The 13,790-nt window shown below is 47.7% G+C and overlaps 1 protein-coding gene across 2 annotated transcripts in view; it reads left to right on the top strand.

The window, feature by feature from the left end:
• The window catches only part of mcf2a (MCF.2 cell line derived transforming sequence a), a 196,748-nt gene that overhangs the window by 102,215 nt on the left and 80,743 nt on the right, over positions 1 to 13,790 (top strand). For both annotated transcript variants that reach the window (XM_078547702.1, XM_078547703.1), the window contains exons 7-9: positions 1,633 to 1,782; positions 6,135 to 6,250; positions 7,187 to 7,301. In XM_078547702.1, the coding sequence (XP_078403828.1) occupies positions 1,633 to 1,782; positions 6,135 to 6,250; positions 7,187 to 7,301 (381 nt within the window). The remainder of the gene's footprint in view (positions 1 to 1,632; positions 1,783 to 6,134; positions 6,251 to 7,186; positions 7,302 to 13,790) is intronic.

Here is a 13,790-nt window from a genome sequence, read left to right on the forward strand (position 1 = left end):
TCAGCCGCTGGCACAAACTCTGTACTCTCACCATTGACTCACTCCTATCCCCCCCCACACCGCTCACTGTCTCAGGGTGAACCAGACCGTCGCCTCCTGTTTGATTCTGAGTTGAGCCTCCAGACCAGTACTGCCTTCATCACCAAAACTCCCTGTAATAGTTGTTTTCACCCTGCCCTCTGCTGCTGAAATCCTCCTCTTTGCTTTATATGGGTTTATTTCAGTGCCCCCCCCTAAGCATTCTCCCTCCCTCCAGCCTCTATAATCTCTGCTGTTAGCCCTGCCCTGGCAAACCAAGGGGACCAATTCCTCAATTTTAAAATTCTCATCCTCTTTAATCTAATTTAATTTTAAAGGGATCTTTAATCCCTTCCGGTTCTTACTCTGTAACCCTCTCCCGCTCCACTCTCCACGTTCCCCCTCCCTTCAGCTGCCTGGGTCCTAAGCTCTGGAATTCACTCCTTAAACCTCTGCCTTTTCAGGCAGTGTAAGGCATTGACTAAATATTGCAGCAGGTCGTTGTTCGATTGAACAGGCCCAACCCTGACATTCCATATGTTAAATCTGAGAGATTAAAGCACAGAAGCAGGCCATGCTGGTCATAGACTGGCCTAAGCAAGAATGTATGCACCACATGAACTTTCTCCCACTATGTACTTCTTCTCACTCTACTTCAGCATCCCTCTATTGCCTTTCCCTTGTGCTTGCATCAAAGCTCCTTTTAAATGTATCAATACAATCTGCTTCGACCTTTCCATGTGTCAACAAGTTCCATACATTTCCACTTCTAATTGCTGCTCCGTTGGCTTGATGCCGATTATTCTTAACTCCTTTGCGAAATGTTTCTCTGCATATGGGCTCAAAATAAATACAAGTTGTCACTAACACCTCAGCTAAAGAAGCAGAGAGTGGGTTTTACAGACAAACCCATTGTGTATTTGCTCACCAGCTCTCCCACTTTCATGGCCACAGTTTAAGAAACAACAGCGAAAGCCGTGACCTCTCCACTGGCTGCTAAACCTCCAAAACTGCTCTGGAGCCTCCTCAAGCCAAAGATCAATCTCCGGGATACTGCTGTAAGAAAACTAAGGGAAGAGGAAGCCTTGAGACGTGAAAAATGTTTTTCAGTTACTTGAACTCTTGTGTATCAGTTATAAACATATTGGAGGGGGGATTTTTTTTTGACTGAGTTGGAGGCAGGAGGTCATGTGATGAAACCTCCAGGAATCCATCCAACCAGAGTTGGCAACCGTGCTGAGTGACTCCAGTGAAACAGTGATTGCAATCATTGTTTGAATAAATTGAAGATTTTGGTGAAACCTAATTGGTGGAATATTTTTTTCTCATGCATGTCTTCCTTCTGCCTCTGCATCAGAGCCAAACCCAGCTTTACAGCGCAAGCTGCTTTTCTGAATAACTTGGAAAATCTTGATTGCGTTTTAATGGTGTCTCCCTCCCCACACCTTCAGCCAGCATCAAATGTGGAAGATCCCACCTTGGCTCTCAGGGCAGAAGCTCTGGCATGTTTATAAAGGAGTTGGGTTTTTCGGGAGAAGGGATTTCAATATTCAGTCGAAAACTGTGTCTAACACTGCGTTATCTTCATTCATGTATTGGTGTTCTTGTGCGCAGGCCATCGAGAGCTTTGCTGTAATGGTGAAGGAGATTGCCCAGATGCTGCAGGCATTTGGAACAGATCTGGCTGAGGCTGAACTGCCTGATGATTTACATTCTGTAGAGGACTTACTTATTGCAAGAACTGAAAAATACAATCAGCTGAAGGTAAGCTCAGTGTGAATGCTACAGTGTTTACCTGTTAAAAATACAGAGCACTCATTCATTGCAGGATTAAGGGGAAGTCTGATTTGCATATGAGGGAGAACGGAATAGATGGATGTGCTGATAGGTTGCAGTAAAGAGAGGTGAAGGGAAGTTTTAGTGGAACATAAACACTAACACAGACCGATTGGAAAATGGCCTGTTCCTGAGCGAAGACTTGATGTCACTCTACGCAAAGGGAGGCAAACTTGTGAAGCCCCCTCAGCCAAAAGGCAAGCTTGGCTTAATTCGTGGCACTCGTGCCTCTAATACAGATGGTCCAGGACTTGTGCCCTGCCACTGCCTCCTACTGGCGGACTGCCACTTGGAGAAGGACCTGAGGGTGGGCAGGGGGGCATGGAAGCTAAATGTGCAACTGCTGACCCCAGAGAACATTGAGAAGCTCAAGAGGAGTTACAAAGGTTGGAGAACCGTGAAACCCCTCTTTGAGTCCCTGACACACTGGTGGGAAGCGATCAAGGGAAACATCAAGAGGTTTTTCGTCCTCAAAGGCACCCAGAAAGCTAGAAAGGAACAGAGGGAAATGTCCCGACTCCAGAAAAACATGCAGAATCTGCTCCGGCTGCAGTCGATGGGGGTCGATGTCAAGGAGGAGCTCCAAGAGGTGAAGAGCCAGCAAACCTCGCACTTTGCCTCGGAGGCCTCCAAGATCATCTTCCGTTCCAGAGTCCGCTCCGTGGAGCAGGATGAGACGTGCTCACATTTCTTCTTCCAAAAGGTACACAGAGAGCGCTCTGTGATCAGCAGCCTGAAGGAAGAAGACGGCTCAGTAAAGTCATCACGGTCCGACATTTTGAGGATCAGCAAATCCTTTTATGCCGGATTGTATGACGTGAAGCCCACGGACAGCACGGCCTCCCAGTCCTTCCTGTCCTCTATTACGGAGGTCTTAGACGACAGTACGCGGGAGAGCCTGGACAAACCGCTAACTCCTGATGAACTGACTAAGGCCCTCGAGTCCTTCGAGAAGAGTAAAACCCCCGGAAGCGACGGCTTGCCGGCGGAGTTGTATTCGGCTCTGTGGGACTTGATCGGCCCAGACCTGCTAGGAGTGTACGAGAGTATGCTCCTGGCCGGTAGTATGTCAGAATCCATGAGGAAAGGCATCATCACCCTCATCTACAAGCACAAGGGGGGAAGGGGGGAAATTAGAAATTGGCGACCCATTTCACTGTTGAATGTGGACTATAAGATTCTGTCCAAGGTCATCGCCAATCGGGTCAAATCCGCTCTGGAATTGGTGATTCACCCTGACCAGACCTGCACTGTGCTGGGCAGGAAGATCTCTGACAGCCTGGCGCTGCTCAGGGATACGATTGCCTATGTACAGGACAGGGGTGTGGATACCTGCCTCATCAGCTTGGATCAGGAGAAGGCCTTTGACAGAATATCGCACACCTACAAGGTGGATGTGCTCTCCAAAATGGGGTTTGGGGAGGGAATTCGAAATTGGATCCAACTGCTCTACACTAACATCAGTAGCGCAGTCTCAATCAATGGGTGGGAAACAGATAGCTTTCCGATTAAATCTGGAGTCAGGCAGGGCTGTCCTCTCTCGCCTGTTCTTTTCGTGTGTTGCATAGAACCCTTTGCCGAGTCCATCAGGAAGGATCCGGGCATAAGAGGAGTGACGATCCCAGGCAGTGGAGGCACTCAGGTAAAAGCCTCCCTGTACATGGACGATGTCGCCGTCTTCTGCTCGGATCCGCTGTCGGTGCGCAGACTGATCCACATCTGCGACCAGTTCGAACTGGCCTCGGGAACCAAGGTAAATCGTGGGAAGAGCGAGGCCATGTTCTTTGGGAACTGGGCTGACCGATCCTTTGTCCCCTTCACTGTCAGGGCTGACAGCCTGAAGGTGCCGGGGATATGGTTCGGAGGGACCAGGGCATGCGTTAGAAACTGGAAGGAGTGAGTGTCTATGGTGAAAAGGAAACTGGGCATGTGGGAGCGACGCTCCCTCTCCATTGTGGGTAAGAACCTGGTCATCAGGTGTGAGGCACTCTCGCTGTTGCTGTACGTGGCGCAGGTCTGGCCCATTCCAGACTCCTGCGCGATGGCGATCACCCGAGCCATCTTCCGCTTTATCTGGACGTCAAAAATGGATCGTGTCCGCAGGGACACGATGTACAAGCCTCTAGATAAAGAGGGAAAAAACGTGCCCAACATCGCCCTCATACTGATGGCCACCTTTGTGTGTGGCTGCATCAAGCGGTGTGTAGACCCTCAGTACGCAAACACCAAGTGTCACTACGTGCTGAGGTTCTACCTGTCCCCGGTGTTGCGAAGGATGGGTCTGGCCACGCTGCCGCGGAACGCTCCAAGTAGTTGGACCGTGCCGTACCACCTGTCCCTGGTGGAAAAATTTTTGCAGAAAAACACCTTTGACCACAAGTCCATCAGGCAGTGGTCAGCACATAACGTCTTAGAGGCCCTGAGGGATAAGGAGAGGGTGGACCCTGTGGGATGGTTCCCCGAGCAGACTGTCAAAGTCATTTGGCAGAATGCCTCATCGCCAGAACTTTCCAACAAGCACCAAGATGTGGCTTGGCTGGTGGTGAGAAAGGCCCTCCCCGTCAGATCCTTCCTACACGCCAGGAGTCTCACCCCCTCTGCACGTTGCCCTCGAGGTGGCTGTGGTGGGGAAGAGACCGTTGTTCACCTCCTTGTGGATTGTGCCTTTGCAAAGAAGGTCTGGAGAGAGATGCAGTGGTTGCTGTCGAGGTTCATCCCGAGCAGTTCTGTGACACAGGACTCTGTGCTCTACGGGCTGTTCCCAGGGACACACACCGAGACAAACATCAACTGCAGCTGGAGGATCATCAACTCGGTGAAAGACGCACTTTGGTCTGCCCGAAACTTGTTGGTCTTCCAGCGCAAAGAGTTGTCCCCGACCGAGTGTTGCAGACTGGCACATTCCAAAGTCCAGGACTACGTGCTGAGGGACGCACTAAAGCTTGGGGCAGCTGCCGCAAAGGCGCAATGGGGAAGGGTCGCTGTCTAAGACCTTTCTGCCACAGCGCACCGAGGGACTGGGAACTGTTTAAACCCCCTCGGGCTGTACAGCTCAAAATGAAAGGCTGTAAACGATTGTAATATTGTTTGTACTGATGCACCTGGTGATACATTTTGTAAAAGTTGAACCGGATTGTACCCTTGAAATGGTGTTTTTGGAATGGTTTGGAATGTGATTGAAGATATTTTATGAATAAAGTATATTTTTGCAAAAAAAAAAGACTTGTGCAAAAGAGAGTAAGAGACTTGTATTCCTACAGCACCTTTCATGACATCAGGATGTTCCCGAAGCCAGTGGAGTACTTCTGAAATGCAATGTAGGAAACATTATGGCTAATTTGTGCACAGCAAGCTCCCACAAACAGCATTATGACAATTATCAGATGACCTGTGGGAGTGCTGCACCCAATGGCTGCCTGCTGTACTGTGAGATTCTGTGACTCTCCAATTCATTTGGTATATCACAGATTAGCAAATCCCAGAAATGACTCACACGCTGTTTTTCTGACGTTTGTTTGTGTAAATCTTTTGCTAAGATTATAGCAGGCAACTGGGGGGATCCTTGGTGGAATTTTGTCCTCTTGATTTCTTTCAAAGAGGCTACATGAAAATCATTAATCCGTTGATTCTGCAGATGCTGAGGGACCTGTCATGTATTTGTAGCGTTTCCTATTTTGCGGAAGTGCTGCACTTTCGGAGAGCCATCTTTCCAATGAAACTTCAAACTGAGAGCTCTTCTTGCTCTCTCACGTGAATGGAAAAGATTCCGTGGCCAGTATTTTGAATAGGAGCGGGGGTGGGGGCGGTGGGGCAGGGTTTCCTGTTCTCCTGGGCAATAGTTATATAAAAACAAATTAGCTGATCATTATCGCATTACTGTTTGTGGGAACTTGCTGTGTGCCGATTGGCTGACAGGTTTCCCTACGTTACAAAAGTACCTGAATTTCCATAGTGCATCATTGTGTGGAAATTACTTTGGGATGTCTTGAGGTCATGAAAGGCCCTAGAAAAATGCTTGTTCCTTTTTTACAACACCTGGTATTGATGCACCTTTAAATCCTACATCTTAAAACCTACCTCTTTGACCAAGCTTTTGATCATCTGTCTACCTCGCTATGTGGCTCAGTGTTGTTTTTTCTGATATTCACTCCCGTGAAGAACTCCGGGATGTTTTGTTAAAAGCATAATTTCAGTGCAGGTCGTTGTTGATTTGTAATGATGGTTTGAAACTTCTGTCCAGACGTCTCGCTGAGTTAGCTGCTGCTTGTTGTCTTGTACAGAATGACGTTCAAAGGGTAATAAAGGAGGGTGACCTGCTTCTGACCAATCTCATGGAGCCTGACAGTAACGCACAGAGTACGATGGAGAAGGATGGAGATCGAGCAACTGTGAAAAGGTGTGCTGTGAAGAGAGGTTAAAAGGACCATGGGTTTAATTTCACTCGCTCTCTGGGAATCCACTTTGGAAAGCAGGCTCAAGGAGCTTTCAGGTTTTGTTAGGGATTCATAGGAACAGCAGGAAGCCATTCAGCCCTTCTAGCCTGTTCTACCATTCAGTGAGATCATGGCAAATCTTTATCCTAAGTCCATCCATATGTCATGGTTCCATATCCTTTTATACCCTTGCCTAGCAAAAATCGATCACCCCGAGAATAAAAACTATGAATTGGCACTTCTGCCATGCTTTGTGCATGTTTCCTGACTTTGTTTCCTGAAAGACCTGGTTCTGATTTTAAGGTTACGACCCTTGTCCCAAACTCCACCACCAGTGGAAAATGTTTCTTTCCCTCTGCCCTACCAACTCCTTTTAAATCTCGAATATCTTCATCAAATCACCCCTTCACCTTTATAATCCAGTCAAACTTTTTCTTGATCATTCCCTGGTGGTGGTTGAAATCTGAGAATGTTCTGTTGAATTCATACTTTGAAATAAGAAAATCCAATAAAACCCATCATATACAATGGTTTGCTAATCTCAGATAGAGATTCATTAATGTTAAATATGTTGTTTTCTCCATGGCAACTTGCCAACCAATCAACACTCTTTTCTCCTGTAGTATAAGTTGTGGTGATCGTTTGAACTTTGGCATTCTTGCATTTGTCCTGATGAGTGCAGAATGAAAAACTTCAGCAACATGCCTCTCTTTTCAGCAATCTTCGGGAAAGGAATTGAAAGATTTTTAATGGGGTTAAATGGAGTAAGGAAGCTCATGTCCAGCACAGATCTGTTAGGTTGAATAGCCTGTTTCTGTGCTGTAAAAATTCCCTGTAAATGGGACTGAGTCACTTGAGGTAGATTTATTATCTTATTGCACTTCTATTTCTGAACACAGGCTCCTTGCTCAGTTGCATGAGATGGAAACAGCTTTTGACGGCTTTTGGGAAAAGCATCTGCTTAAACTCGAACAGTGTCTACAGCTCTGGAGATTTGAACATGCTTTTGAAGAGGTAATTGCCTGATCTTTTAACAGAATTGATCAATATGCAAAATTCACCAATACATTTCTACCAGATTCCCTGGGTTAATTTCTCTGCTCACAATATCAGCTGTGGCTCAGTGGGTACCTCATACTCCTCTGAGTCAAACGGTGGTGAGTTCAAATCCCACTCAAAAGGCATGAGCACAAAATCGGTCCAGTACTGAGGGAATGCTGCACTGCTTCAGGTACCATCTTTCAGGTGAGAAGTGAAACCAAGGCTTCATCATCCGTCTTAGTTGAATGTAAAGGATCCCCTGGCAATATCTGAATAAGGGCAGGGGAATTCTCCCCATTGCCCCTCAACAAACATCACTAAAAAAACAGATTATCTCATTGGTACTTCATTGCTTTTTGTATCTCATTAGCTGCCACATTCTCCTATGTTATAACAGTGATTTTTTTTTGATGGTAAGTGCAGCATTTCAATTAATCTCCCTATGTGACAATAGAAGAAGAGAAGTGGATAGCTGGTGAGTCTTTATTTTTTAAGTAGTGGGAAGAGCGTCCTGCAGTCAGCGTCGCAATGAAGCAGCCTGGGAAGAGTGTCCTGCAGTCAGCATCACGGTGAAGCAGTCTGGGGTGTCCTGCAGTCAGCATCGCGGTGAAGCAGTCTGGGAAGAGTGTCCTGCAGTCAGCATTGCGGTGAAGCAGTCAGGGAAGAATGTCCTGCAGTCAGCATCGTGATGAAGCAGCCTGGGAAGAGTGTCCTGCAGTCAGCATTGCGGTGAAGCAGCCTGGGAAGAATGTCCTGCCGTCAGCATCGTGATGAAGCAGCCTGGGAAGAGTGTCCTGCAGTCAGCATTGCGGTGAAGCAGCCTGGGAAGAGTGTCCTGCAGTCAGCATCGCAGTGAAGCAGTCCGGTAAGAGTGTCCTGCAGTCAGCATCACGGTGAAGCTGTCCAGGAAGAGTGTCCTGCAGTCAGCATCGCGGTGAAGCAGTCCGGCAAGAGTGTCCTGCAGTCAGCATCGCGGTGCAGCAGTCTGGGAAGAGTGTCCTGCAGTCAACATCGCTGTGAAGCAGCCTGGGAAGAGCGTCCTGCAGTCAGCATCGCAGTGAAGCAGTCCGGTAAGAGTGTCCTGCAGTCAGCATCGCGGTGAAGCAGTCTGGGAAGAGTGTCCTGCAGTCAGCATCGCGGTGAAGCAGTCTGGGAAGAGTGTCCTGCAGTCAGCATCGCGGTGAAGCAGTCTGGGAAGAGTGTCCTGCAGTCAACATCGTTGTGAAGCAGCCTGGGAAGAGTGTCCTGCAGTCAGCATCACGGTGAAGCAGTCTGGGGTGTCGTGCAGTCAGCATCGCGGTGAAGAAGTCTGGGAAGAGTGTCCTGCAGTCAGCATTGAGGTGAAGCAGTCTGAGAAGAATGTCCTGCAGTCAGCATCGTGATGAAGCAGCCTGGGAAGAGTGTCCTGCAGTCAGCATTGCGGTGAAGCAGCCTGGGAAGAATGTCCTGCAGTCAGCATCGTGATGAAGTAGCTTGGGAAGAGTGTCCTGCAGTCAGCGTTGCGGTGAAGCAGCCTAGGAAGAGTGTCCTGCAGTCAGCATCGCAGTGAAGCAGTCCGGTAAGAGTGTCCTGCAGTCAGCATCGCGGTGAAGCTGTCCGGGAAGAGTGTCCTGCAGTCAGCATCGCAGTGAAGCAGTCCGGCAAGAGTGTCCTGCAGTCAGCATCGTGGTGAAGCAGTCTGGGAAGAGTGTCCTGCAGTCAACATCGCTGTGAAGCAGCCTGGGAAGAGCGTCCTGCAGTCAGCATCGCGGTGAAGCAGTCCGGTAAGAGTGTCCTGCAGTCAGCATCGCGGTGAAGCAGTCTGGGAAGAGTGTCCTGCAGTCAGCAATGCGGTGAAGCAGTCTGGGAAGAGTGTCCTGCAGTCAACATCGTTGTGAAGCAGCCTGGGAAGAGTGTCCTGCAGTCAGCATCACGGTGAAGCAGTCTGGGAAGAGTGTCCTGCAGTCAGTTTTTGTTGAAAATAACAAGACAGCATGAGAGAGCGGTGAAGAGATCAAAACCAGCGCGAGTGCAGAGAAGCTTCAAAAAGTGACGTCAGCACAAAGGTAAGATCTGATTGGTGAGTAGTGGGTAAGTGTTTTTCTCCAGTTTTTTTCTTCAGTTTTTCTCCAGTTTAAAATAGATTAAGCTAAGGAAAGGTAAGAACTCTAGTTTTTATTTAAAGTACATAAATAATTTAACTTTTTTTTACTGTATTTAACTTAAAGTAACTGTTTATTTTTCAACTAGAGGCATGGCAGGGCAGCTTAGTCCCGTGTTATGTACCGCCTGCTACATGTGGGAAGTCCTAGAGGCTCCTTGCGCTCTGACTGACTACATGTGCAGGAAGTGCCACCAGCTGCAGCTACTTGAGCTCCGAGTTTCGGAGCTTGAGCGGCAGTTGGAGGCTCTGAGGTGCATCCGTGAGGCTGAGAGTTTCGGGGATAGCATGTTTTTAGACTTGGTTACCCCACAGCTTACGGAAGTGCAGACAGAGAGGGAATAGGTGACCATCAGTCAGAAGAAAGGTGTCAGGCAGGTAGTCAGGAAATCCCCAGGGTGTATCTCGCTCGAGAACCGTTTTTCTGTGTTGGAAAACGGTGAGAGTGACGGTTCCTCTGGGGAGTGCAGCCACGCTCATGGCACTGTGAGTGGCTCAGCTGCACAGGGGGAGAGGAAAAAGAGGGGAAGAGAAATAGTGGTAGGAAACTCAATAGTAAGGGGAACAGACAGGCGTTTCTGCAGCTGTAGATGTGACTCCAGGATGGTACGTTGCCTCCCTGGTGCCAGGGTTAAGGATGTCACTGAACAGCTGCAGGGCATTCTAAAGGGGGAGGGCAAATAGACAGAGATCATGGTACACATTGGTACCATCAACATAAGTAGAAAGAGGGATGAGGTCCTGCAAGCAGGATTTAAGGAGCTAGGGGACAGATTAAAAAACAAGACCTCAAAGGCAGTAACCTCTGGATTACTTCCGGTGCCACGTGCTAGTGAGTATAGAAACAGAAGGTTAGTCCAGATGAATGCGTGGCTGGAGAGATGGTGCAGGAGGGAGGGCTTTAGATTTCTGGGACATTGGGACTGTTTCTGGGGGTGATGGGACCTGTACAAGGTGGACGGGTTGCACCTGAAGCGGAATGGGACCAACATCCTTGCGGGGAGGTTTGCTAGTGCTCTTGGAGAGGATTTAAACTAACTTGGCAGGGGGGATGGGATCCTGAGAGGAGGTTCAGCAGGGGGAGATGCACAGCCAAAATTAGAAGAGAAAGCAAGTGAGTCTGGAAAGCATAGAAATCATAGAAAGGCCAGTTAAGGCACAAGGGAGTTTGGCAAGGTTGATGATATTTATTTTAATGCAAGGAGTCTAACGAATAAGGCAGATGAGTTGAGGGCACAAATTAACACATGGAAGTATGATATCATTGCTGTCACAGAGACGTGGTTGAGAGAGGGGCAGGATTGGCAGCTCAATATTCCAGGATATAGGGTCTTCAAGCGATACAGGGAAGGAGGTAAGAGAGGAGGGGGTATTGCAATATTGATCAAGGAATCAATTACAGCAGTAAAGAGGGATGACATCTTAGAAGGCTCCTCAAATGAAGCCATATGGGTAGAACTGATAAACAAAAAAGGAGCAATCACGTTGCTGGGAGTGTACTATAGGCCCCCAAACAGTCAGAGAGAAATAGGAGAGAAGATATGTAGGCAAATTTCAGGGAACTGTAAAAATAATAGGATAGTAATATTGGGGGATTTCAACTTCCCCAACATTAACTGGGTTAGTCATAATGTGATATGTTTAGGGGGAGTGGAATTCTTAAAATGCATCCAGGAGAGCTTTTTAAGCCAGTACGTAGAAGGTCCTACAAGAAAGGGGCGGCCCTGGACTTAATTTTAGGGAATGAAGCCGGGCAAGTGGTAGGGATATCAGTGGGCGAGCATTTTGCAGATAGTGATCATAACTTGGTTAGATTCAAGATTGCTATGGAAAAGGACAAGGAATGGGCCAGAAATCAGAGTTCTAAATTGGGGGAAGGCCGATTTTAATAAGATCAGATATGATTTGGCCAGAGTGGACTGGGAGCAGTTACTTATATATAAATCTGCGTCAGAGCAGTGGGGCTCATTCAAAAAGGAAATAGGGAGAGTACAGGGCCAACATATTCCAGTAAAGATAAAGGGTGGGACCAACAAATCCAGGGAACCCTGGATGTCGAGGGATATACAGGATTGGATAAAGAGAAAAAGGGAGGCTGATGGCAGATACCAAGGGCTCAAAACAGCGGAAGCCCTAGAGGAGTATAGAATGTGTAGGGAGGAACTTAAAAAGGAAATTAGGAGAGCAAAAAGGGGCATGAAAAAACATTGGCAGGTAAAAAAAGGAAAATCCAAAGTTATTTTATAAGTACATTAAGAGTAAGAGGATAACTAGGGAAAGAGCAGGGCCCATTCAGGACCATAGTGGTAATTTGTGTGTGGAACTGGAAGACATAGGTAGGGTTCTAAATGAATACTTTGTGTCAGTGTTCACAAGTGACAGGGATGATGTGGGTATGGAAACCAGGCAGAAGGACTGTGATATAATTGAAGAAATTAGTATAGAAAGGGAGGAGGTTCTGAGTGGTCTGGCAGGCTTAAAAGTAGATAAATATCCAGGCCCAGATGAAATGTATCCCAGGCTATTGAGTGAGGCGAGGGAGGAGATAGCAGGGGCGCTTGCAATAATTTTCGATACCTCTCTGGCCATAGGAGAGGTGCCAGAGGACTGGAGGACAGCCAAAGTGATACCATTACTCAAGAAGGGAGGAAGGGATAAACCAGGGAACTACAGGCCAGTCAGTCTAACCTCAGTGGCGGGGAAACTATTGGAAGCAATTCTGAGGGACAGAATTAATCTACACTTGGAGAGGCAGGGATTAATCAAGGACGGTCAGCGTGGTTTTGTTAAGGGGAGGTCATGTCTGACCAATTTGATCGAATTTTTCGAAGAGGTGACCAGGTTTGTAGATGAGGGCAATGCATTTGATGTAGTCTACTTAGACTTCAGCAAGACTTTTGATAAGGTTCCGCATGGGAGACTGATAACGAAGGTAAGAGCCCATGAGATCCAGGGCAATTTGGCAAATTGGATCCAGAATTGTCTGAGTGGCAGGAAGCAGAGGGTGATGGTCAAGGGATGTTTTTGTGATTGGATGCCTGTGTCCACTGGGGTTCCACAGGGATCGGTGTTGGGTCCCTTGCTGTTTGTGGTGTATACAAACGATTTAGACTTGAATATAGGAGGGTTGATCAGTAAGTTCACAGATGACATGAAAATTGGTGGGGTGGTAAATAGTGAGGAGGATAGCCTTAGATTACAGGAGGATATAGACAGGCTGGTCAGATGGGCTGATCAGTGCCAAATGGAATTTAATCTGGATAAGTGTGAGGTGATGCACTTGGGCAGGACAAACAAGGCACAGGAATACATGATGAATGGTAGGACCCTGGGAAGTACCAAGGATCCGAGGGACCTCGGTGTGCATGGCCACCAGTCCCTTAAGGCAGTGGGACAGGTAGATAAGGTGGTTAAGAATATGAAGCATATGGGATACTAGCCTTTATTAGCCAAGGCATAGAATATAAGAGCAGGGAGGTTATGCTGGAACTGTATAAAATGCTGGTTAGGCCGCAGCTAGAGTATTGCGTGCAGTTCTGGAATCCGCATTCTAGAAAGGATGTGATTGCACGAGAGAGAGTGCAGAGGAGATTTACCAGGATGTTGCCTGTTTTAGTTATGAGGAGAGATTGGATAGACTGGGGTTATTTTTCCTGGAGCAGAGGAGATTGAGGGGGACATGATTGAGGTCTATAAAATTGTGAGGGGCATAGATAGGGTAGACAGGAAGGAACTTTTCCCCTTGGTGGAGGGATCAGTAACCAGGGGGCATAGATTTAAGGTAAGGGGCAGGAGGTTTAGAGGGGACGTGAGAGAGAATTTTTTCACCCAGAGGGTGGTGGGAATCTGGAACTCACTGCCTGAAAGAGGTAAAAACCCTCATAACATTTAAGAAGTATTTGGATGTGCAGTTGCGATGCCGTGGCATACAAGGCTATGGTCCTAGTGCTGGGAAATGGGATTAGAATAATTAGGTACTTGTTTGACCGGCGCAGACTCGATGGGCCAAAGGGCCTTTTTCTGTGCTGTAGACCTCTATGACTGTATAAATTTTATTATCTAATAGATAGAGGAAAGGTGGGGCAGTTCTGACCCTGGGGGCGCATCCTATTACATGTGGGAACTCCAGGACATTTCCTGTGCCTAGATAACCATATGTTCAGCTACAGCAGCTCGTGCTCCGGGTTTCGGAGCTTGAACAGCAGCTGGCATCATTGCGGCGCGTCTTTGCCATTGAGAGCTTTGTGGATAGCATGTTTCTAGAATAGTCACCCCGCAGCTTAAGAGCCTGCAGGGAGAGAGGGAATGGGTGACCGCCAGAC

This window comes from Cetorhinus maximus, chromosome 8 (assembly GCF_964194155.1).
Source record: "Cetorhinus maximus chromosome 8, sCetMax3.hap1.1, whole genome shotgun sequence".
NCBI lineage: Eukaryota > Metazoa > Chordata > Chondrichthyes > Lamniformes > Cetorhinidae > Cetorhinus > Cetorhinus maximus.